The 23,965-nt window shown below is 39.8% G+C and overlaps 2 protein-coding genes across 6 annotated transcripts in view; one reads left to right on the top strand and one right to left on the bottom strand.

Annotated features, from left to right (window-relative positions):
- Positions 1-4,802, top strand: part of sardh (sarcosine dehydrogenase) — a 46,879-nt gene extending 42,077 nt beyond the window's left edge. For all 5 annotated transcript variants that reach the window (XM_038734179.1, XM_038734180.1, XM_038734178.1 and 2 more), the window contains exons 19-22: positions 168-330; positions 564-732; positions 1,205-1,340; positions 3,466-4,802. In XM_038734179.1, the coding sequence (XP_038590107.1) occupies positions 168-330; positions 564-732; positions 1,205-1,340; positions 3,466-3,594 (597 nt within the window). In that variant the 3' untranslated portion in view covers positions 3,595-4,802. The remainder of the gene's footprint in view (positions 1-167; positions 331-563; positions 733-1,204; positions 1,341-3,465) is intronic.
- Positions 4,803-5,849: 1,047 nt separating this feature from the next.
- On the bottom strand, positions 5,850-22,767 carry dbh (dopamine beta-hydroxylase (dopamine beta-monooxygenase)). The gene is given in 16 exon segments (XM_038734184.1): positions 5,850-6,065; positions 6,981-7,116; positions 7,118-7,138; positions 7,487-7,529; positions 7,532-7,613; positions 7,881-7,940; positions 8,573-8,611; positions 11,136-11,227; positions 11,230-11,278; positions 11,404-11,534; positions 11,537-11,569; positions 13,019-13,121; positions 16,753-16,929; positions 17,381-17,638; positions 18,559-18,705; positions 21,708-22,767. Coding segments are annotated over 16 exon segments (1,857 nt in total). The 5' UTR covers positions 22,077-22,767; the 3' UTR covers positions 5,850-5,948.
- Between the last annotated feature and the right edge of the window lie 1,198 nt (positions 22,768-23,965).

Here is a 23,965-nt window from a genome sequence, read left to right on the forward strand (position 1 = left end):
TTATCCTTGAATCTACTCTATTCTATTTTGTTCTGCTGGTCTCTCTCTCACTCACACACACACACAGACACACACAGACACACACACAAGCAGAGGCATGGCAGCTTGGTCCTCTACATGCCTCTCTTCATCTCTCTAAGCCTCCTCTCTTCCCCTCTCTTATCCAGGTGCGAGCTATGCGTCTGTCATTTGTCGGAGAGCTCGGCTGGGAGCTGCACATTCCCAAAGACTCTTGCCTTCCAGTCTACCATGCTGTCATGGCTGCTGGTGCAAAGCACGGCATCACCAACTCCGGCTACAGGGCCATCGACTCACTCAGCATAGAGAAAGGTAACTTCCAATAAGACGTCATGAATAATGTAATCATATCCATAACAAATCCAGCCAGTAAAATAACCCTGTGGTGTGTTACCACAAGAGCCACCTCTCACGTTACATTTTTTCCATTGTTGATAACATAAATATTGATTAGAGCAGCATAAACACTTTTTTTGCTCAAATCCCCATCTTATGTTGCTTCTCATATTTTATGTCTCAGCTCTTTCTCTCCCTCTCTTTATCAGGGTACAGACATTGGCACGCTGACCTTCGCCCAGATGACACACCTCTGGAGGCGGGGCTAGCCTTCACCTGCAAACTGAAGAGTTCCATCCCGTTCCAGGGCCGTGATAGGCTGGAGAAACAGAAAGAGGAGGGGCTGAGGAGGCGCATCATCTGCTTCACCATTGATGAGTATGTAAAGCCTGACATTACAAGCTAGTCAGAAAGAAATTCATGAACTGGACAAAGTTTCTTTACAATATCAGAAATTTTTCACATAGTGGGAAATTTTAGAAGACAAAAAATAATTCTCAAATAAAGCTTCATGTATTGAAGCCACTTTAACGTCTTAGATTCCCAAGATTTCCATTTTCTTTGGCAAATACAGGCCCAAACTGAAACTTTGGATACATTTATGACTTTTTCTTGTAGACTTTTGTCTGAAAAACACAAAACATTCAAAATATTTGACTTAATTTAGATTGTAAGATGCAATGTCAAATGTCTGCTCCGGAGATGCAAGCACCCAACAGCAGTTTGCTATCATAAAAACATTACTTTTTTGTGTGAAAGAGACATTGTCAAAGTTGGCATATTCTGTTTGGGCCCAACATCCATGATTAGTGTGTATGTGTTTGTCTGTCTCTCTCTCTATCTCTATCAGGAAAGTACCGATGTTCGGTCTGGAGGCCATTTTCCGTAACGGCGTTCCCGTTGGTCACCTGCGGCGTTCTGACTATGGCTTCTTTATCGACAAAACTATTGGCTATGGATATATCCGCAGCCCTGATGGGGGAGTGGTAAAGACATTAGACACACAACACTTACACATATACTCGCACACTGTGTCCTTATCAGTAATGTCTTTAATTCTTTCATACCTTTGTTTTGTTTCCTGGGCTGTTGTCTTTTGTGGTCTCATATTCTGCCTAATTTTTTAAAGAAAATCTTTTTACAGTGAGGTGAGATCCCACTTGTCTACAATTGTTCTGTGTATTGATTAGCAATGTGCAATAAAATCTTGACAAGAAGACTGAAAAAGGACAGATTGCTTCACTAGCACCAAGAAAATAACTTTATTCTACAAAATTAAGGTGAAATGATCAGACAAGTGTTAATTCAGTTTTCTTTTTTAATGACTTGAGGACTCAATAATAGATAATTTGTAAATATTATTATAATAGTATATGATCATATTATAATGGTATATGATAATACTATTATTGTTATTGATATTTAATATTATTTGGCTATATAATTTCCCTAATGCTTGGAATGAGCACATACACTTAACCAGAAAAGTACTGTATTTATGTGGTGTAAATGTGAGCGTACTTCAGGTATTTTCAGCTGTCAGGTCCAGATGGTAACAGATGGAACATCAGATAAGAAGAAGGAGGAGGCAAGAGAGTCGTTATCGTTATTATTATTGGTTGAAGTGGTTGGCTCCAAAGCAAAGACTGTGTTTTAGATTCTGAAAAATAGAACAATCCTTCTGTGATTTGTCAGAGTATTTAGATATATTTAGATATATGAGTGTGTGCTCAGTAGACTCACATGCTGTGCGTGCATGTGTGTGTGTGATAACATGTCTGCCTTTGTGTTTCTGTGTGCTCATTTGTTTAATATCCATCCCCGAGTTGTAACCAGGGAAACAAAGCGGATTGACCGTTAGCTTTGTCGAGCACTTTAGTTTGGAAATTCACTGTGTGGACAAGTGCACAAAGACAGAGACACACACACACGTGCATTCATGTGCACACACAAGTCTTTGGTATCTAATCTCCTGTCACTTAGCATTACACATCACTTCCCCTACAATCACACCACTGGCTTCTGCAGGGGGGTGTGTGTGTGTGTGTGTGTGTGTGTGTTTTAAGTGTCTTCTTTCCTAAGAAGACCTACACGAGAATATGTCAATGCTAAGTCTGTACTGCATAACCCTTAACAAGTTGAATTGTGCTTTGGAAATCATGAAGCGCCTACTTGCAGGAAGGCACCTTTGCGATAAATGTCTGCAGTAGGTGCTGTTAATGAATTGTAACTGATTTCTTTTAATTGAAATTAATAAGCACACTTATATTTCATTTTGTGTTGTAATAGGAACAAATGACAAAAAAAGTTTGTATTTAGTTATAGAATGAACTTAATTTCCCCTCAGAAACCTGGGATCATGTACTGTATGTATCTTCATAGAATACAGTGATATTGGCAACAGGCTGCAGGGTTGGTTCGGGGACTTAGAGGATTGTAAGGGAGCACTGAATATGGCCAAATACAGGTACATTATGGATCCGTTGGCTGGTCGATGTACCTGGCCTTCGGTCTCAGTTCATTGGAGTGTGTGTAATACTTGCCCATTCAAACTCAGGTAAGGGCATCAACCAATGTCAAATGGCTGCTGACGTTTTAAGCTGGAGCGAAAGCGGCTTTGTTCTTGAATAAGGTTATCAGTTAAATAGAGCCTTTGACCACAATACTGCTCCATCTAAGTGGCGATGAGAGGTGTGTGTGTGTGTGTGTGTGTGTGAGAGACAGATTGACAGATCAGTGGGAGAACTGCAAGGGGGAAAGGGAGTCAAAATTAGCTCTCTTGGTTACGAGGGAGCTGACATTGACTCATGAGTGAATGAATTGCTTTCAGCGTTTTATAACTCTTGCGCCGTTCTCTTCTGTCAGATATGAACGCCGTGAAATTGTCCGTTCTGGAGTGCTGTGCCAGTTGAGTTTTTGCAAAGAGTTTGGATTAATTGGCCACCTCATTTTCACTCTCACTTTTAATCTCCATGGTCCTCCTCATCTACCAAAATTTAAATTTCCACCACTCTCTCCTTTCCTTGCTCATCTCCCTCTGTCTTTTTTTTTTGTTTCCTTGCCTCTCATTTTCACCCCATCTCTCTCGCTCTCTCTTCCTGTCTTTACCAGGTGAGTGCTGATTTCATACAGAGCGGCAAGTTTACCCTGGAGAGGATGGGAGTGACGTACAAGGCCAAGGCCCACCTCAAATCTCCGTTTGACCCTGAGAATAAACGTGTCAAGGGCATCTATGCTTGAGAAGTACTGCAAATGTAAAAAACCTGAGCAATAACACTCTTGGTTGGAGAATGAGGCTGAGAGAGGTGCAACAGTTTTTTTTTTTTACATGCAGGTGCAGCTGTTTTAGTGTTTAATAAATGTCAAATGTTGATTGAATGTTGTTTTTATACCTGCTCTGGGTTTGAGCAACAGCGTTCAATATGAAGACAAATTCAAGAGTTGTGTTATCTCCACTAATCAAATTTTTTTTTTTTACCCGTACAACTGGGTCAACTGAATGTAAAAATTAATTTTTGATCATGGATTTATCTTAAGGACTCAAATAGCAGCACATGATCCATTTTTAATTTTAGAAATAGGAACTAAACCGAACAATCTTTGTGTCCATCAACATTCATACAGGCTAATTCAGAATAGTGCCTTAATCTGTAACTACTTAATGTCACTGGACATTTCAAGTGGCAAGGTTGCATGTATGATTTTTTGGCCATGGAGTACTGTATCAGGGAATGGAAGTATTATCAAACTACTAGCCCTTCAGGCAGTTTGACTCAGATTACAGTGACTGATGTTTGTACTGATGATGATAATGTCTAAAAACAGAGTTTTACTCGCTTGTATGGTATCTAAATCTTAGGCAGACATCCTGAGTGTTTATCAGAGTTGCAGGGAAAGGGAGAAAAAACACCCTGAGGCACAGTGCACCAGCTGGGGACATAACACTGCTGGAGAAAAATGACAGAAAAAGACAAGAGTTATCAGAAAGCAGCTGTTACAGCAATGCTTTGTTTTCTGATCTGTCCCCTGGTTGCTTTGCTCTGCGGTGATAAACTTCTGTTGCTGCTATCGGCAAACTCAGTTCTCTGTTTTTTTGTAATAAATACATTATGATTTAATATGGCTATCTATCAATTCAGGCATCCTTAGGAGTTCTCATTTTGTCTTGTTTTGCTGTTAAATCAAACTCAACACATTGTGCATCTGCTTCACGTTCAAGCCCTCCCAGCAGTTCATGGGGCATACTCGCTTCTTGAGTACTTTTTCTGTGAAGCATCAGCAGCATATTTAAAACCGTCTTAGTCCCTTTAATTACTAATTAGTACTTAAAATTCAAAACATGAAGTTAGTACAGTGAGAATAACTGGACTTTAGTGTAGGACTTGTGTGATTAATATGTAAATGACCCTGAATCAAGTGTGTGTGTGTGTGTGTGTGTGTGTGTGTGTGTGTGTGTGTATAAAAACTTTTTTTGTCGACAATTCATGGTTGCTGGAATGGAAATGTCTTACTATGCTTTCAGTTTTAACAGGGAAAACTGTGATTAAAAAAACAAGAAGAGAAATCACTAGTTAAGCACCTTAATAACTGATTCATGTCTTTTAATGCAGGTGCAGGTATGTGGATGTGAAATGTAGTAACAAAGATAAAACACCTATTATTCATTATATTTTCCACACAAGCACAGTTTAGGCCAAACAAAACCAAAGTTCATCACATGCGCTTTGTGAACAGCAGCCAAAAAAGTGTGTCAAAGCAGAAGAAGGCATTTGTATGTACAGCTACTATTACCCCTCAGTTTTGCTGCACGTTCAGCACAAAATGTTTACTAATGTGGAGTGATTCATTGATTTGCCCGGAGGCCATTAATCATTGAAATGGTTGTTCACAGTAGAAGCTTAGGTTAATAGCAAGATTATATGGGAAATGTGAAACGGACAGATAAAACACTGTCACTACTGGTACCCTACCACAATATGTCCACAGGTATTTTCTAATTCAGTTTATACAATTCCTCTTCCTTCCGATAGTGATGTGAATATTGCAAATGCCTCTATGATAAAAGCAGGTAAAGTTAATTCTTAAATGCTAAAAGTGTAACTTTTCAATGCTGAGCTATTAAATACAGTTCTTAAAATTGTTATCCTTGTTGTTATTATTGTCTTAAGATAATTTTTTGACCAGTTTAAAGAGCAGAAATGACCAATGGAAAGATATGATTCATTTATTCTGTCCAAAACAATTTGTGTATTAATAAATTCCCTTTTAACTGCCAACGTTTTTGTGACATTTATTATTTAACACATACAAATAATGCAAGAACCCACGGGCATGTCGCAAAACAGGGTGAAAATTACAAGTGTAATACTATAAAAAGTGATGGACTGTTATTACCACTCAAGCCGGTGATTATGAAACAGTTTACTACAGAATGAAATGATTCCCCATATAGCATAATAATGTTTCATGTCATAATGGTGCTTGTTAGTATTATCACAATCATGGGGAACAAAATGCAACAAAATAAATGTTGAAGGAGTAGTTAGTAGGAGTAGGAGTAGTCTCTTTGGGCTGAAGTGTGCCCTGATGCCCCCTCACTCAGACTGGGGGGTGAAGGGTCGGCTGGTGGGAAGTGCTCCTCCCTCACAGGGGTAGCGAGGTTTTTCAAGGATGGAGTTAACCACTGGTATAGGCTGTTTGTCCCACTCTCCCTGGAAAAACAGATATATGATGTTGGAGATGGGTTGTTTGGTAAAAAACAAAAAAAACAAAGGTAGTGTCCTTGATATTTAGACAGCAGTTTTTATTAGGTAACTGCACATAGTTGACATTACACAATGTATCAAACACGGTACGTCTTCAAAAACTACACTTGAGAGGGCAATTTTTGTGTATTTTTTTATGGACAGCTTTAAGACTGTAAAAAGGCAGCTTTATTCCCTTTTCTCAAGGTCCAGTTCTCAAACGTTACAGTAGCAGTGTTTTTGTGTGAAATTCATCCTTCCAGTTTAGTGTTTTGCCAGTTGCCAGTCTGTCAATTTATTTCTGCTTGTAATGTCGCTGCTGATCATTTCCTCATTCTCAAAACAGGTGTTCATCATTAGGCCCTCCAAGCAGTGGAAGACGGGACTCTGTCAAGTGATGGCAGGAAGGTAAAACTGGTGTACCTGTGTGTGTCCACAGCTAAATTTAAATGTCAGCAATAACTAAGAAATCTAAAATGACTGCGCTGTATGTTGTGTATGTCAGATGTTGCAGTTGGGTGAGGTTGAGAGGGTAAAATGCTGGTCACTTGGGCAGTAGGAGAGTCTGAGGCTGTGGCTTTCACTTGGTGATTTCAGCTTTAAATTGTCTTTATTTAACTTCACAAGCCTTTGCCTTGTATTCGTCCTGGTTTGCACATGCACAACTGAAGTCACACATCAAGGGGAAAGCTTTTTCTGACAAACAACCTCTACACAGTTTTGAGCTTTAATTGATTTATTGCTGCTGATCCAAACATTGTGTGTGTGTTTGTTTATATTACAAGTTAACAAGCTGTCTGTTCATCTAACAAATGTCTGCGTTTTGAACTGGGGGCTTGGTGGCAGTGGATTGTAGCATGGTGTGTGCGATTGGGGACTTACAGGAAAGAGGCGTGCAGTCGACTGATTGCAGTGCATGGAGATGGGTGCTGTATTATAAAGGGAGTCCAGCACTTCTCCAGTGAATGCGTCCCACTGTAGCTGAGAATACTGCTCCGTCACACTAACCTCTCCACACACAGTGGTCATTTCCGTGGAACCTGGAGGGAGGAGAGAAAGAGAGAGGGGTTGAAGGAAAGTCGATAAAAAGGGAGGTAGAGTGAGATTGAGAAAGGAGGAAGAAATTGGAAAAAAGAAGCAGTCAGAATTGGCATTAGGAGAACACAGTTTCACTTTAAAGGACAAGCATCTGGTTTTCGAGATTAAAAGAAGTAATCACTCTGGTTTCCCGGGAGCGAGGATGGTGGGGGAAGGGATGAATGCTGAAACCAAAATTGCTTAGTCACACAGGAGATGGGGGGGAAGATGCAAAATGAAAAATAGAGAGTGAAGGACAAGGGAAACAAGCAAATGATTTTTGGGGGAGAAATGATTTGTGCGTGTGCTACCTGTTAATGAAGTTGAAGTATTTCTGCAGGTATCCTGGGTCACATGGCTCTTGCACAGCTCCAGCTTAGTTCGAGGGTAGTAGTGAATGTAGTTAACACACATTTCCTCCATGATGCCAAAACCTCCCTGAGGAGACAAACAGATGAGGATGGGGAAGCATATATATATATATATATATATATATATATATATAACAAAGCAGGTGTAGGTATTAAGGGGTAGAGATGGAAGGATTACGAGGATGAAGGGAATATGGTGAGTTTGAAGGAGTGAGATGGCAGGGGAGAGATTAGAGACAGAAGTGCTCAAGGTTATTCAGTGGTTGTTGACAGTGCTGAAGGTGAACTTTTACAATATAAAAATAGTCCTGTATATTTATAGTGTGCTGCTCACCACTGTAGGCTTGCTCCTGTCTTCTGTGTTATAAGTACACTTTGTTATGAGGACGTCGCCCTGCAGGATCAAGCACAAACACACCAGCACTTCAACATATCTCAAGATTAACATAAGACCACTGAAAATAATATACTATTACCGGTATGGACAGAAGCCTTGTTATTTAAGACAGCCAACAACTGGCTGTCTTAAATAGAATTCTGCTTTGAGCTCAGCTGCTGCGGTTTTGTCTTGTTCGTCTCCCAAGAACTTCCTATCACAACGCTTACAGCCTGTATATATTTACACTTTACACACCTTTTGCTGCATCAGTATTTTAATTCAGTACTTTAAATGCAGTGTGTGGGGGGGGTGCAGGCAGGCAGGCAGGCAGGCAGGCATCTGGAGCACTACAATCCTGAAGTAGTTGGCTGAGCTTGCAGAACAGTAAAAGTTCTGTTCTTCTCTATCTATCAATATCAATTTTATTTATATAGCACACTTAAAAACCAAGGTTGGCCAAGGTGCTTCACAGGTTAAATACAACAACAAGACACTACTCACACAGTAACGTACAGCAATAAAACATTATATATACAGTATACGATATATAGTGATATTAAAATTGCCAGGAATAATAACAGACTTAACTCGAAGGAAATGCCTTTGGTTATTTTAAATGCAGTTATTGTGATCGACTTTATACTTACGGGTAAAACATTGGCCATTTTCCGTAGAACTCGAATCGTCTATGAGACAGAAGACAAAAGAGATTGAGTAAATTAAAGTGAAAATCCACCCAGCATTAATTTTTTGGATTCGGGTATTCTTCTATCAGGACATGAAAACATGAAATGACTAGAAATAAGTATGTAACACAAACACTGACAATGATCTTAGTGGAGTGAACAGAACAGTGGTTTCTTTAAGTTCCTCAAAAGTCTCAATAGAATTCCATTTTACCATTGGATATATATTTTCCCAATGCATTTCCCTCCATCTGTACGGTGGATTTATTTCAAACACAGAGAGATTAAACACTGGTTGCTTTTCTTTATGCTTGTCTTGGAGGCAGCTTTCATACTTATTAGCTGTGTGTGTGAAAAGATCTATTAGCTTTGCTGAGAATGGTTTGATAAAGTCTTCATGTGCCTAATTAGGCTTCAGGGTTGGAAACAACACCGTCACACAGGTACACTCAGATGAGTCTGACATCAACAGCAGCTGGAAATGTTTATCAAGCAGTCTAGCAGATGTCCTTCTCTGTTCTGTGTGTATGTGTGTGTGTGTGTGTGTGTGTGTGTGTGTGTGGTGGGGGTGGTTGGGAGGGGGCAGTTAATTGGGGAAAGGCTGATTGTTTTGTGCAGTTAAGGTTAGAGTTACGGTTAGGCAAGTATTGTGTGTGTTCGGTATGGTCGGATTTGGCACTGACAACCATAGACAGTTTATTATGGACAAAGCCACCCCGCTGATTTAAATGGAGAGCAGTGAAGCCAGTTTTGGACCAGTAAAATACTACTAGAGGGCTACCTGTTGGCACCAGCGTCTACTGCACATGATCGCGCAGCATAACCGTGGTTTAATGACTTAGAACAACGGCAGAAACAAGTTTGGTAGCTGCATAGCTGCGCCAAAAAAGTTTCACGGCTCAGTGTGCTTGTCTGACTCGGATCGTCACTGTTTAATCAGCCTACCTACAAGGTTCACCTGCCAACACCAACGCAGCGTATAGTTGTTTTCTTTTTTCTCCGAGAGTTTATAATCTAAGCAATACGGTTACATCTCTCATGTGCGATGGGTTTCACAGGGTTTTGACGTCATTTTTGGGCCTACATGGATCCCTCCATACAGTGTTTTATTAAAAGTGTTTTATTAAAGTATCTTACAGTCACCAGGATGGTCTAAACATCTAAACATCTGGAATTAAGTCAAAATAATAGGATGATGTTATGAAGCAGCAGTTCTGAGCAGGATATTTTTATTAGGCTATAATTAAAGAATATGACAGTAGTTTGATGTCTTGTCATTATGCAGCTATTATTCTGAATTGGTAGGCTACAGCCCCTACTCCTTATTTCTCTCATAATACAGAAACGGGAGGGGGGAGGTCACATTAAACTAAAAATAAATATGTAAAAGTATTGGTATCGGTATCGGCAATACCAGCCTGGGTATTACTTGGTATTGGATCGGATAGGAATTAAGTGGTATCGCACATCACTACCATGAAGGTTTTGGTCGGCTTCACTGTCCGATCTCTGGCTTACCCCTTGCTGACAACATGTACGACTGAACCCAAGCCGTGTTTGCCAGCTTTTCGGGACCGTCCTACTCTGCTTCTGATTGGCTAGTAGTCCTTAACTAGGTACTGCGCATGTGCAACTCCCAACAAAGATCTTGTAGAAGAGAGACGCTTCACTCCGTAGTTCAAACGGAGCGTTCAACACACAGGGTGAAAAGAGGAGCTGCCGCAATGTGCAGTATGACAAAAAATATGGTGTTTTTTGAAAATGAAACCATGTACACCTGTTGTGGTACAACCCCTAACTAAGATTTTGAACCTGAAAATGAGCATAATATAACCACTGTAAAGGGGCAGCAGCGCGGTTTTAAGATTGCAGCCAGGTTCAACCAACTTGAACTCATTGAACTTGACTCATGAACATGAACAACTTTTTCCTCTTCTGTCATGGTGGTGGAGTTAGCCGCTAGATTGGCGGAGGAGGAGGCGATCAGCGCCGTGTTGTTGGTAGAGGCGGAGCTCTGGAAGGAGCTCTGGAAGGAGCACTGGTGGGTCCTGTCAGCGATGCAAGACATCGTCCGGACGCTGTCTGGCCTGGCTTTACTAAGGTGGTGAGGTTGGGCTGTACAATGCCACTCCCTTTACCCATTTTTTAAAAGATCACATGGACATTATTTTCATTTAAACACAAATAATTAGAAACTCCTCTTCAACAAGTACACAACAGATCATGAAGTATGTGATTGTAATTTTCAGCTTGTTATAAATGTATATATAAATATGAATATATGGGTCACTGACTGCAAAATCAGAGACACAATCCAAGACTTGATTGTAATGAGATAGCAGGTTTTTATTTTAAAGGACGTTGTAGAAGCAGTCAGTAGAAACAGCTAGCTTCAGACTTCAGATTCAGGATAATCTTTGTCCCAGTCGCACACAGCTCCGTGTAAAGTAAGACTAACTTTTATCCCATCTAATACAATATAAGCACAAAGGAGTTCCTCTGGGTAAATCCTGCTGTTGCTCACCTGGTAGTGGGTGCTGAAGTGCTGGTCCTCCTGAACCACCTCCAGCTCTTTGCCTCCCCTCACCAAAACTGTCCTGACCCCACGCCCCGCCAGTGGGTGTGCAGCTGGGACGCAAATATATAGATTCCTCCTGGAGGCAAAGCCTAGATAAAACAGGCAGACAGACAGAGAAACAGACTTTTAGGGTCAAGCTCCAAAAAAGTGATTTTATGCTTTAAGATTCAAAACTTGAAGAAACATGTTTTAATATATTTGTGTGTATACATACAGTCCGGGTACACTTAGAGGTGCAATATCCATTGAGGTAGAAGGTGTGTTGTTTGGGTGGGATAGCCATGACAGGAGTATAAACAAGGCCCAGCTCCATGATCCCTGCATCGTACCGCCTCAGACTAGGGTGTAATGCAACCTTATCCCTGATGAGTCACGACGGCCTGCGTGAGAATTATCGTGGAATGTTATAATATATCATGCCGTCACTTTACTAGTATCATATTAAAATACAGAATAATTTTGCACTAAACCAGGCTATGAAGTATGTATGAATGTATGAGAAATATATTTACTGCAAGGTGCTGTTCACCTATAGACAGTGTTGGGAAGGTTACTTGTATTGGAAATGTAATAGGTAACAAGTTACCCTATTTAAAATGTAATCAATTCAATAACTTTATCAAAGTAATGTAACTTTTTACATTTAATTGCTTTTTGATTTCTATTAAATGTTTTCAACCGTTAACCATTTTCAAAAGACTGCTTGAGAGGCAATTTAAATAGCAGACGGGCGGGCTACAAACTCAAAAATGAGAACCAATCAAAAGCATCACAATAGCAAACTTAACTAAAGGGCTGTGGCTGGAAATATCAAAGGAAGACATTGCATGAAAAACAAAATTAATATTATTCAACATATAGACTAGCATTTTACAGAAAATTTTCAGATGTAATGAATGAAATCATGAGCATTTTCTGGAACTGTAACAGATTACAGTAACTATATAACATGTAACTAGTTACTGCCTCTAGAGCAACAAATATAAGATTGTGAATAAAACAATACAATAGAAAATCAGCAGAGAAATTATAATGTCACAAAAGAATTTAATGGGTGTAATGTGTGCTCTCTATCTTTGCCTGGTAAACAAACATGCTGCAGCATTTTGATTCACCTGGCGTTTATCTGGACTGTTAAGCCTACCAAGGACAAAGCTTGCTGGAGAAAAAAAAAACCCAGACCCCACCCCGGTCTGGCAATATTCCTAAGATGTTATGAGCTGTTCTGGTGATACTACTGAGATTAGAAATTCAAATCATGTGGTTTAATTCTTCAGTTTAACTCCTGCTAGGGGTTTTGTTGCATGCCACCCCTTTTCTCTCTGTTCCCTCATATATTATTTCTCTGTTGTCAACCCTAAAATGCATAAAGTGCTCCATACATACTTAAACTAAACAGTTCAATCAGGATCACTGAGCACAGCACTGTTGCTATGGCTCGATTATTGGTGTTGTTTGCTCTATCTCTTTTGAACTGCAAGACAGATTGAAGGGAGACGAGAGATGATGAGCCGTAACAGACAACTTCAAAACAAAACAAAAAAGATATGTGGAGAATTAGAAGATGGTTATGTAGGATGTATGCGTATTGTGAGGTCAGATCAGGATAAGGAAGGCAAAGTCTGTAGTGACTCGTGCAGGCGAGATCAAAAGGTATATCTGGAAAATTTTAAATGAATCGCTCTGTTGAAGATAAGGCCGGCGCTCATCTGGGAGATGTGGAGAATCCTGGTGCTGGTGTGTGTGTGTTTCAAGAGAAAGAAAAAGACATAGGGCACGTGTAACAGTATTTTGCTAGGGTTATGTGTTTACGTGTGCACTGTGTGTACCAGATATAAGGAGAGGGTTGTGGTAATGGACCTCCAGACGAAGGAACCTAGAGGAACCTGGTCCACCCATAGGCAGCCCTGCATCGGGAGGATAGTAAAAAGCCTGCGAGCAAACACACAGACATTATTCATTATGCACAGCTACTTTAAATTTGTAGCAAAGACTCTTCTTCACGTATCGTCCAGATGATTTAGAGCCGTTGAATAAAAATGTATTAAAAGTCACAATACAGCTGCATTTTATTCCTGTTTTTATTTTTTTACAGAAACTGTAGGTTTGATATCTTCGCAATTATAAGTATTACATGTGAGAGTCAGAAAGATTTTGTCTAAACATGGCCACTTGTGGAGGTTAAACAAAATTATAATCACACGCCTTTGTCTTAGCATCGTTGCTCATTCTGGACAAAGCAGGCATTGTTAGAAGATAACAAAAAGAAGTCACACAGATGTATATTCCTGTGCAAGTGTGTGCCAATTAAGCTTTGAAGGACATGCATGTGACAGGTGTTTGTCAAACTTCTGAGAAAGTTTAATTTCACCCACCGTAAGGTGTCTTAAAATCCTACTTAAGATGTGCTCTCCTGTCAAAGTGGTTTATCTAAGGAATCGCAATTGTGTCATTACATCTTCTTGCCCATCCTACAGAGATAACAGGTAGCTTTCTCTAGCTCTAGTGTTGTTCTCTACCATTTTCTGATAATGACCTCTAAAAATAAAGGTATGCCTACTCACAAACTCCCAACCATACATCAACAGCAACAGACTGTAAGAATATATATTAGATATTAGATTATTAATACTGAATATTGTTTTTAAACAGATTATAATTCAGAAAACTGAGCATCAGCACGTAAATTTAAATCATTTCAATCTTTGCATCAGCTATGTTCCTTGTTTGGAGCCTTTAAATGTCTTTGAGGCCTTTTGGGAATCAATGATCTGGCTCAAAAAATGTTTATTGATTATTTATACACCGAGAAAGGTTGTATTCTCATATGGATGGGCGGGCCCCCAGGGATGCTGGTTGAACTTGTGAGGTATATTTTCTTGTAAGGTGGTCTTTTTTCTTTTTCTCCAGTCCTACTCTTTAGACATACGTCATGCAGATGTGTTATCCAGATCCCAATGCAAGTAACTGTTAAGATACTGATAAGTGTTTCTTCAAATTTGATATCTCTGTCTCTCTTAAATTGCTTCAAGTTACCAGTTGCTGAGATGGAATGTGAGGCCACAAGGTGAAAGGAAATGTGAACAAGGATTAAAGTGGCTTTGTATTGTGAGCTTACATTAAATATTGATGCATTAATATAAAACATTAAATAGTTATGGAATTTTTAATAATGTGGTAGGGCCTCTGCCGGGGCTAATGTGTGTGTGTTCTTGTGTTGGTGTGTTTATTTTGCATTGTTGTAGTTAATCTCGTGTCTTTGCCAGCTGCATTTGTTAGAATCAACATTTTTGTTACATTTGTTTGTCTAAATTACTTTTGTTCAATAAAATTCCTTTCTTTAAGTTAATCCCTCACATGTGTTTCCCCACATTAGCTATGGTCTCTGAGCCGGGCCTTAAGTCTTCCTCTTTCACTTCTTGGATTCTGAACTGTTCTGTTTATTGTAGCAGGAATATATTTTTGAGTCACTGCTGGCGCCATGGGCATCAAATCTCCACGCTATCACCAAGGAATCTTGATTTAATCAATTCATCAGTGTCCTCACCTATTTCAGGGAGGTCCACCTTAAGCTACATCTGCTGATACAGTTTGTAATGGAAGAAAGAATTGTCTTATTTAATCATATCGTAAAAGTAAAATCCTTAGAGGCTTACTTTCTTCCCTACACACACGCACACATTTCTTTTTCTCTGGTGCTGTCCTTTGTGTCAAACATTATTGTTTCTCTCCTCAACCAAACTTCCCCCACTCCATTTTCCGCTTTCTCTCTTGTTTGTGTGTTTGCACGGCCACGTTTCCCTTCTGATGCGATGCCGGGGAGAATGAAACAACACTATTAAGAGGTGATGAAAGAGGCCTGAATATTTCCCACCTAATCTTGTCTTCACAGCTCACAGCTCAGAGAAGGCATCCTGCTTGTTTTCGTTTGGCTGGCAGATAATCCAATCAGAGAGGGGCCAGGCTGGCCGTGATACAGTGGGGAGCAGAGCTGAGAAATATGGTGACAGGCTCACCGTTCCCTGTCCGCTTTGCTTTATGTGACTAGCAGGCTGCTTGCTTGCTTGGTCAGCCGGCTGGTTGGTAGCCATAGTACATAAGTGGGGTGATTTAACGCCTGATAGATTACTAACTGACTAGCTGGCTGAGGAAACAGGTGTGGTTCTCCTTTCAGGACCTCTGCATTAAAAAGAAGTGAAATTATTTTGTTCCCCATCTCAAATCTGGAAAACTCCAACTCCAGTAGTTGCTGGGGTTTCCATTTGCTAAACAAAAATCAACTAATGGAATGAACAATTGTTTTGTTTTTGTTGTGTGTTTTTTTTTTACTACTGGCTGACTAGTGTGCTAGCTGACTGTCGGGGCTGTAGTCAGGATTTTACAAATACTCATAAGTGCCCCTCAGAGAATTTCAACCAGACTCCAAGAAAAAGCCTCTAAAATATTTTAATTCTTATTAGATTTTTCATACTTGATTTTTTTCAGTTAACTAAGAGGTGGATCTCACTGCATGATAATAAAATGTGACAACATACTGAATCATTCTATTCTATTTTATTTTATTTACCTAAAAGTATGTAGAATAATTATGATAAGGTTAGCAAACAGTTGCCTATAGTACACATGGACTAACATTAGTATTCATTTAGAGTTGCGCTACTGACCACCTGATGATCTAAGTCTAATACTCGCTAGAAATGGCATTGATTAGAATGGAGTTGGTGGGTGGGAAAATGTTAAACAGTAAGCAAAAAGAGGTTAAAACATGTAGAACCGAGGGAAACTGAGGAGTTTCGGCACTTCAAACAACCCATTTCAAAGTACTTGTCGTAATTTTTTGTTACTACTATTAATATAATTTGAAGTAGTTGAACTTTAAATATAATATATATTTAAGAGCCTAAAGAACAAAGAAACATTTGTATTTCTTTGTCCTTTATATTTTTGCAATATTTATGCGCTAGTTAGCAGATTAGATGGTTGAATGAGAATTTCAGCCAAGATGAAACCTTTTCTGCCTTTTCAAAGCTACCAATGTACATTAGCATGTGGTTTTCAATGAAAGTATTTGCATGTGAGTGTGCTTCCCACGTACAGACTGTCTCTGAGCTGTTAATAGACTTGTGCTGCATGTGGGATCGTATGTTCAGGATTTTCTTAGTTTTAGGCTTGGATATCACTCGCGTAGGAGTTCCAACTCTTTTTCAATTAGACACCTGTTATGTGTATTTAGAACTTGTCAATGCATGTGTTTATTCTGCTTTATCTGATGGTGTTTGTGAGGGTGCTCCTCTATTGTTAGTTATAGAAGATCTGGATGTTATGTTTGATTGTCAGTTTCAATCTTAAATCTTTTGCAAAATGATGGCATTGTTATTGTTACAGCTTCAAGGGTCAGTTTTAGGGTCAGGACTTGAACGTTTTTGTATGTTCAGGTAAGTGTTGAGGATATGCTTCCAGCTCAGTGTTGGTTTAGGGAACAGGGGGTGAATACAAACAGTAGAAGGTGCTCATCGGGATAGAAGTAAGACGATGTGTGTGGGTGTCTTGTTTCCCATCATACCTCAGCACCCATAGCCCATGCGGCTAGCACATGGCGGCAGAAGTTGAGCTTGCCCGGTTTCATCTTGTCATCACAGGAGCCGCTGTACTCTGGAACATCGCGAATGTCCGGTGAACATTCAAACACTTCTATGTGATGCACGATGGCCTCGTTACCTAGAGTTATCACTGACTCATACTGACAGAAAAAGAGAGAGGTGGAAAAAGAAAGATGTGGAAAGGAGAGACAGTCATGTTGTCTTATGTGTTTTTACTGCTAAAAGGTCTGGCAATATGGCTCCCTTAGACATGTATGTCAATAAAAACATCAATTAAAAATTAATTATATGTAACATACAGTGCAGTAGCTTCAATAGCTTAATCTACTGTGTGGGTTTTTGTACTGGATCTGCTCACATTTATTCATATCTATTTATAGATCAATAAATAAGGAAGTGATGTGTTTGTTGTGTTCATACGTTTTCTTAGATTTGTGTTTCTTCTTTCTATCTATGACAACTTGGCTGTTAGACCCAGCTGGTAAACAAGGAGCAATAATAGCTCCTTGTGCACCATCTCCATCTAAAACACCCACTCTGTGTGTACATAAACTCCATGTTAAGTGTTTCTACTTTTAGAGGCATTCATACCATAACAATGTGATTCTTGGGCATGTTTTCTGGCAGCTTCTGTATGAAGCACCAGTACGTGGTCTCCTGGTTTGGTATGATGACATTTGGCGCAATGACATCCAGCGTCTGCACATCTGGAGGCAGGGTGGGTGACGGCATATCGGGGCGCAGCATCAGGACTCTCTGTACTCCTGTGTTTATCTGGGACAGGTTCAGCTGCTCAAGTGAAGCAAGTGGTTGATCCAAGAATCCATAGATGATGTGCACAGTTCCCTCCTGACCAATTAATAAAGAAAAAACAAAGCATGTTTGATGGCTACAAAGCAGAACATGAGCAGCAGAGATGTGTATTTCAAAAAGTCTCTCATGATTATTATTTGGCTGAAATGCCTACTAAGGCAAAGACAGAGAACTTGCCACTATGTTGTCATAGTAATGAGCATTGGTTTTGTGTCTGCAACTTAGAGGTCTGATGTGGTACCATGGCAACCATAATCATTATAATGAATGCTTCAGAGTAAATTGTCTTGATCCTTCCAACTTTCTGAGTATTTTATGTCCACACCTGAAACCATCACACACACCCTCCCACACACATACGGGCACAGAGCAAATACTCGGCATCGTTCTTAAGGTTACACACATGAGTGCACTCAGACACCATCTTTCCCGCCTTCTTTCCATGTTCTTCGCGTCCTTGCCACCTGTTAGCTGTGAAGTTCAGTCAGTTCAGGACTGACAGACTTTATTTTTGCTGGAGACTGTGTGACCCATAAAGCAGCAGATGTTCTCGCCCTTTTGGCCCCACATGCACTCGGAAGGGGTAAAGTAAATGTAGACAATGATTTATTTAGCACTTTTATACAGGTAGGTATAGTTCGACGTGTTTAACAGGTGACAAATGAATAAGAAAGCAGAAGGATAAACGGCAACACAATGGGAGGGCATGAGGAAAGCAGAGCAAGTCACAGCTATGTGTGAACCCTCCTTTATTATTTAGAATAACTTATTGCAATTAATTCCTGGCAGATGTGTCTGCGAATGGAAGATTCTCTTTGAGGGTACCCAGAAGTCAAGAGTGCCCACATTGCTGTCAAAAAGCAATTTAAATTCACAATCCCACTCTGAAATGAACAGACCCACATTCTGCTCCCCTGGCATGCATACAGACACAGTGAAAGAAATACTTTACACACCTCTATGAGGTAGTCTCTGGGATCACAGGTGCTGAATGGTCTTTTGAAGAGCAGGTGGAATCCATCAGGTTTCTGTTTGGCTTCGATCAACTCGTAGTCTTGCTGGCTGTCCAGTGAAACGTGACCTGCGCTGTCGCTCCACGCATCCTGAAGGAGAAGACACACACAGCAAACCTATGAATATAACAAACACCAAATAGACACAAGAAAACAGTGAAGAGCGCTTGTTATGTTTTATTCATCACATAAAGTCATGATTTGGTGGGGCAAGGTTAGACTAACCATTTCTTAACTGCGGATTTGAGTAACAATTGAGGGAAACAGCTCATTTCCATTTAAAAAGATTTATGGAGGGGTGTGGTTTTGTTAAGTGAAACTTATTATTCAACCATTACTGAATCCATTTCAGGGAAGATGTGTCCATGCAAACCATGTTTTGAGAGTATACTAAACATGAAGTGCAGCTACAATTTTTTTTCAAATTATACTGTAGAAAAAGCAGTTGTTGAATTTTGCAGACAAAATGTTTGAAGGGGAAAGTTAACTGAGACAAAAAAGAAAGCTTTGTGCGGAAATGTCACTTAATTGTTGTCAGAGGGAAAATAACATTGCTATTGTTTCTTAATTTTAAAATGAGCAATACCAACCTACACCTTTGTAGTCGATAATGTTAACAGTGGATTTATGATACAGTCAATAGAAAGAAATCAGTAAACTGTGAAAGGTTTGTATTGTGAAACCTTCCCAATGCGGTGTACAAGATTCCACCGCTCTGCCAGGAGGCTTTGCAACAGCTCTGTCTACCCGCTTCTGTTATGTTTCTCACATTCATATCTGTCCAGAATAGCACCTAAGATCGCTCTCTTTATTTATGTCTGCCTCTCTGTCCCTCTTATATAAGTGTTCTACACAAACTGCAAAGATTCTGTGGCCAGTGTTTTTTAAAATACAAACAGTATATAAATCTAAAATAAAATGTGGGCAGTATCCAGTATGTCTTACATGTGTTACATGTCTGTGTACAAAATACACTAGATACAAACTGTGCAAATAGCTAAAAGACAGAGTCATATCTTGACGATTTAATTAGAAAAAACTCAAATTCTATGTCTTGAAATTGTTATGGTTATCTATACATAATTTTGTTCTGGCTTTTTTGCAGTCTGGTCAGCTGTTGGTGTAGTAAGGGGTATCGTATGGACTTGCCTAAATCTAATTTTGGATCATTAAGAAAAAATGGTTGGGTTAGGATAGCTTCACATTTTTTCAAGTCTATCTTATAACAATAATCACATGCGCATATGTACTCTGAAACAGTTTTTGGTCACTCCGATCATTGGTCTATTTTATACTGGCCTTAAAAAGATGATTTCCCATGTTTGCTCCTGGTATTAACATGTGATCTGTATCTGTAACAGAACGTATGTGGAGTCTGGTAAAAAAGATTGGATGCAAAATCCACAGGGTTTTTTTTTGTTATTGTTTCCCTGGACACGGTTTCCTTTCTGAGCTTCAAGTCACACCTAAACAAAGACAAGAGAGAGAGCAGGAAAAAAACTGTTTTGTGTCTTCATATCCCTGGTATGTTGGTACAAAATCTTAAAATCCAAGTCTCCATGGGCTGATTTGAATACATAGATTTAAAAAGGGATTTTAGGAGTCCCTGAACTGGATCTAAAATGTGCCTGGCTTTGTAAGAAGCAACGTGTGTGTGTGTGTGTGTGTGTGTGTGTGAGAGAGAGAGAGAGAGAGAGAGAGAGAGAGAGAGAGAGAGAGAGAGAGAGAGAAGGATTGACTAACTCAGCATTGACCTGACTTGTGCTGGTAATTTTGCACTCCTGAGGAAAGAGAGACAGGGTGGAAGCAATGATGATTTGATTTTAAACTGCAGGGATTTGATACTCTGGGATTTGGGTAACTTAAAGGTAAACCAGGCTGAGTTTAGAAATTAGGTAAAAAATGAATGCAGGGAAAGGAATGCCTGCGTGGTTTCCAGTTCTCCCTCATGCTCCTACAATAAAGAGTTTTTGCTCATAAAATACTTAACTAGCTACATTTATTTAAATGTAAATTTTTATTTAAATTACATTTAATAACATCAAATCACATGTTTAGATTTTAATACTGTGGCTGAACAGTTAAAAAAGTGGTAATAATTGGTCAAAAAAAGTGTAAAGGTTTTTAACAGAAGAAATCTGCTAAACAGTAGACCCCGACACTGGGACATCTTAATGTTGCCTTTTTAACATATAAACATTTTTAGTTAATGTAAAATTAGATTTATTTTGTACATTAACACCCTGGAGGCTGCCACTTGGTCCCAGCATTTGTCAACCATTAACCAACCAATCGGATGCTGGTAGATATAGTCTCAGTTCTTATGTTAATAATCTGACACAGATAAAGTAGAAGGAAAAAGAATCAGAAGTGATACTGGATCATTTTTTACTGCAGTTACTATTCACCTTGCTTACTGTTTCTCTTTAATATTGCCACATAATAATCCTATGGACAAAATGAAAAGTTAGGTAAATGGGAATTTTGTAGCAAGATGCATTTTAAAATGCATTTTTCACAAACCTTTATCAGGAGATGTGAGGGAAATAAATCTTAGATGAATTTGTTAAAAAGGCTTGTGTGTTGCAAAACGAAAACAAGGCATTTTATGGCATCTTAATCGGCATATAGGATTCAATTTTAATATGCTAATATCTGGTAATTATTCCCCCGATGAACTTCAGCTACTAGTGCAGTTTGAGTGATTTCCAATTAGCAGGGGCCGATAACATCCTTTGTGACTATGCGATTAGGAAGCAAGCCATACGCCGGCTCCTCGTGGAAAAACACCAATCTCGCGCCCCAGAGATCACAGACAGATGAGGAACACTAGGGAAACCTCTGCTCCACAAGGAATCCCAGAGCATTTATGAGTTTCACAAGTGAACATAGAGAAAAAAATGGAAGAGAGAGTGAGAAAAACAGTTAAATGATTTGATTTCACACCTGTTTGGAAATCTGCTTGATATCCTCATCTTCTGAGAGGCAAGTGTTGTTTTAGTCTGACTTTTTATAAATTTTACTCCCCAAATTCTTTTAAATTCAATAATCTGAAATATTATACATATAACACATATTCCAGGGCTACTTACCCCAAAGTAGCTATTGGCTCCAGAGTCCCACAGCACCACCAGGTCAGCATTTGTCAGCTCTCCGCGGTCAGACATCCCCAGGACCACCCCGTGTCTGAGCTCCATGACCCTGAGCTCCATGTAAACTTCCTGGTCGCTGTAGCTGATGTTCCAGGCCAGCTGGAGCTCCCCGCGTGGGTCAAGGGGCACCCGGAAGGGCATGGGGAGAGGTGGCAGAGGGCTGGAAGGCTTTGATTTCAGGCTGGAAACTTCGATAGCATTGGTGGGCGCCTGGTATGAAGCCACCAAAATGACCATTAGAGCTGCCAGGGCAGTTAAGTACATGATGGTGACGTCCTGAAGGCGAAGGTTCTTACTGAAGATCCTCATAGCCCCAATGATGGTTATCAATCAGCGTCAATGTAGTGGCAGACAAATTATCTCCAGATTTGTTTTTTATACTTTTCACCTCTGTTGTGTCTTTCGTTCTTCCTCAGTCTCTTTAGCCAGAGTTGATTTGGAGTTCAATGCAGAAAGTTTTGAGTAGGTTTCTTGTCCAGGGCAGTTGTAACAGTGCTGCAGTTCTGTATAAGCTTTAACTCTCCAAACTCAAACACTCACTGGTTTTGTTTGTCTGGTCAGCTCTGTTCTCTTTTGTGGCCACAGTAGACTCAATTTCTCCCTCGCAGCAGTCAGGTGAGGTTGTTTATTCCTTTCTTCCCATGTTTTCTATCCTCTCAGGCCCTTGTTTTCTGAAAAGTTTGACCTGCTTTTGAGTATCACCAACTTTCCTGTCTTTAGGTTTCTCTGTTTCCAAGACCTTGTGGGTATTGTCTCTTTCCAATGGGCAACTGCTCTGTCTCATCCCTCTCCCTGGTTTTTAAGAGACTCCTCCCTTGTGAGTTGTCTGTTTTTATCCAGCCTAATGGTATTACATTTGTTGAGGAAAATTGGATTGTATCCTTTAAGCCCTGGGGTCAACCATGATTCTGCACATCTGCCAGCCCCTAATTGATCTAAATTCAACCATGGACATTATCAACAACAATCTGCTTAGACTGACTAAACTTTATTGTGCGCTCCATCTCTGTCTTTTTTTTTTTGCTTTGGTGAGCATGCATTATACATTTTCTTGAACATTTCCTGACAAAAGGTATCCGGCACACTAAACCTTACACCTGGTTTGTTGGGTATTTGATTCAAAGTGGATTTAGAGGGCAGCAAGCATTAATGCATTAGGGCCCTTTCTTTAAGCCACCGCCTAAGGCTGCAGAAGACCTAATCAAACTGTCAATTATGGGTTTCAAAAGCAAGAGGGACACATTCAGGTTGGTTTCAAAGGTTAAAGCCCCTGTAGAAAAGTTAGTGTCCATCTGTGTGTTTGTATTTGGTGAAAAACAGGTGAGTTACAGCGGACAAATGGATTTAAATGGATTTGAAGAGAAATGAAACACTGCTCGTTGGCCTGTCCCTGCGCGCTGCACACATTTGTGAATCCATACAGTATAAAGATTACACACATGCAGGGAGCTTGACGTGACACAAAATTACAGAAATTACAGCAAAACAACACAGAGTCAAGAAAGAACTGTAGAAAATCAAAAGGTCAAATAAAGTTTGAAAGGCACAAACAGGTACAAAGTTATATAAAAACACATTTTAAAAGGGCTTAGTGAATGAAAACAAATATTGCACGAGTTAATTCTATTTGTAGCACCACCACTGGGGTTGCAGACACTATGTGACACAGAGAGTTGAGACTTCTCCATGTATAGTGCATTTGAAAATAATAACATTTAATACAGTAGTGGGGTGGCATGGTGGTGCAGTGATTAGCACTGTTTCCTCACAGCAAGAAGGTCACAGTTTCAAACCCCGGTTTCCTCGGCCTTTCTGCATTAAGTTTGCATGTTCTCCCCATATCTGCATCGGTTCTCTCCGGGCTCGCTCTCCTTTTTATATCTCTTTAATGTATGGATAGGGATAAGTACAGGATGTATGGATGGATGAGTGGACAATTTACAGTAAATGCAATCTCATTTGTGCAGTAGTTCATCACATCTCTTGTCATGTCCTGGTCAAAAGTGATCATTCAATACATTTCAAGTTCCTGTGACTTCCAGGGAAAGCTCATCATCACATGTAGGGTGCTGTAGAGTGAATGCAAAAAATGTGTGCGTCGGATTACATTCTGTACGTGATGTCAAACAGTTGATTCATTTTTCTTGAAGAGGCTCATGAAGGGAAAGGTTTGGATCTGAGCAGAAAACAGAGAGCAG

This window comes from Micropterus salmoides, unplaced genomic scaffold, assembly GCF_014851395.1.
Source record: "Micropterus salmoides isolate LMB-PRFRI ecotype aquatic unplaced genomic scaffold, ASM1485139v1 Ms_hic_scaffold_20, whole genome shotgun sequence".
Lineage (NCBI taxonomy): Eukaryota > Metazoa > Chordata > Actinopteri > Centrarchiformes > Centrarchidae > Micropterus > Micropterus salmoides.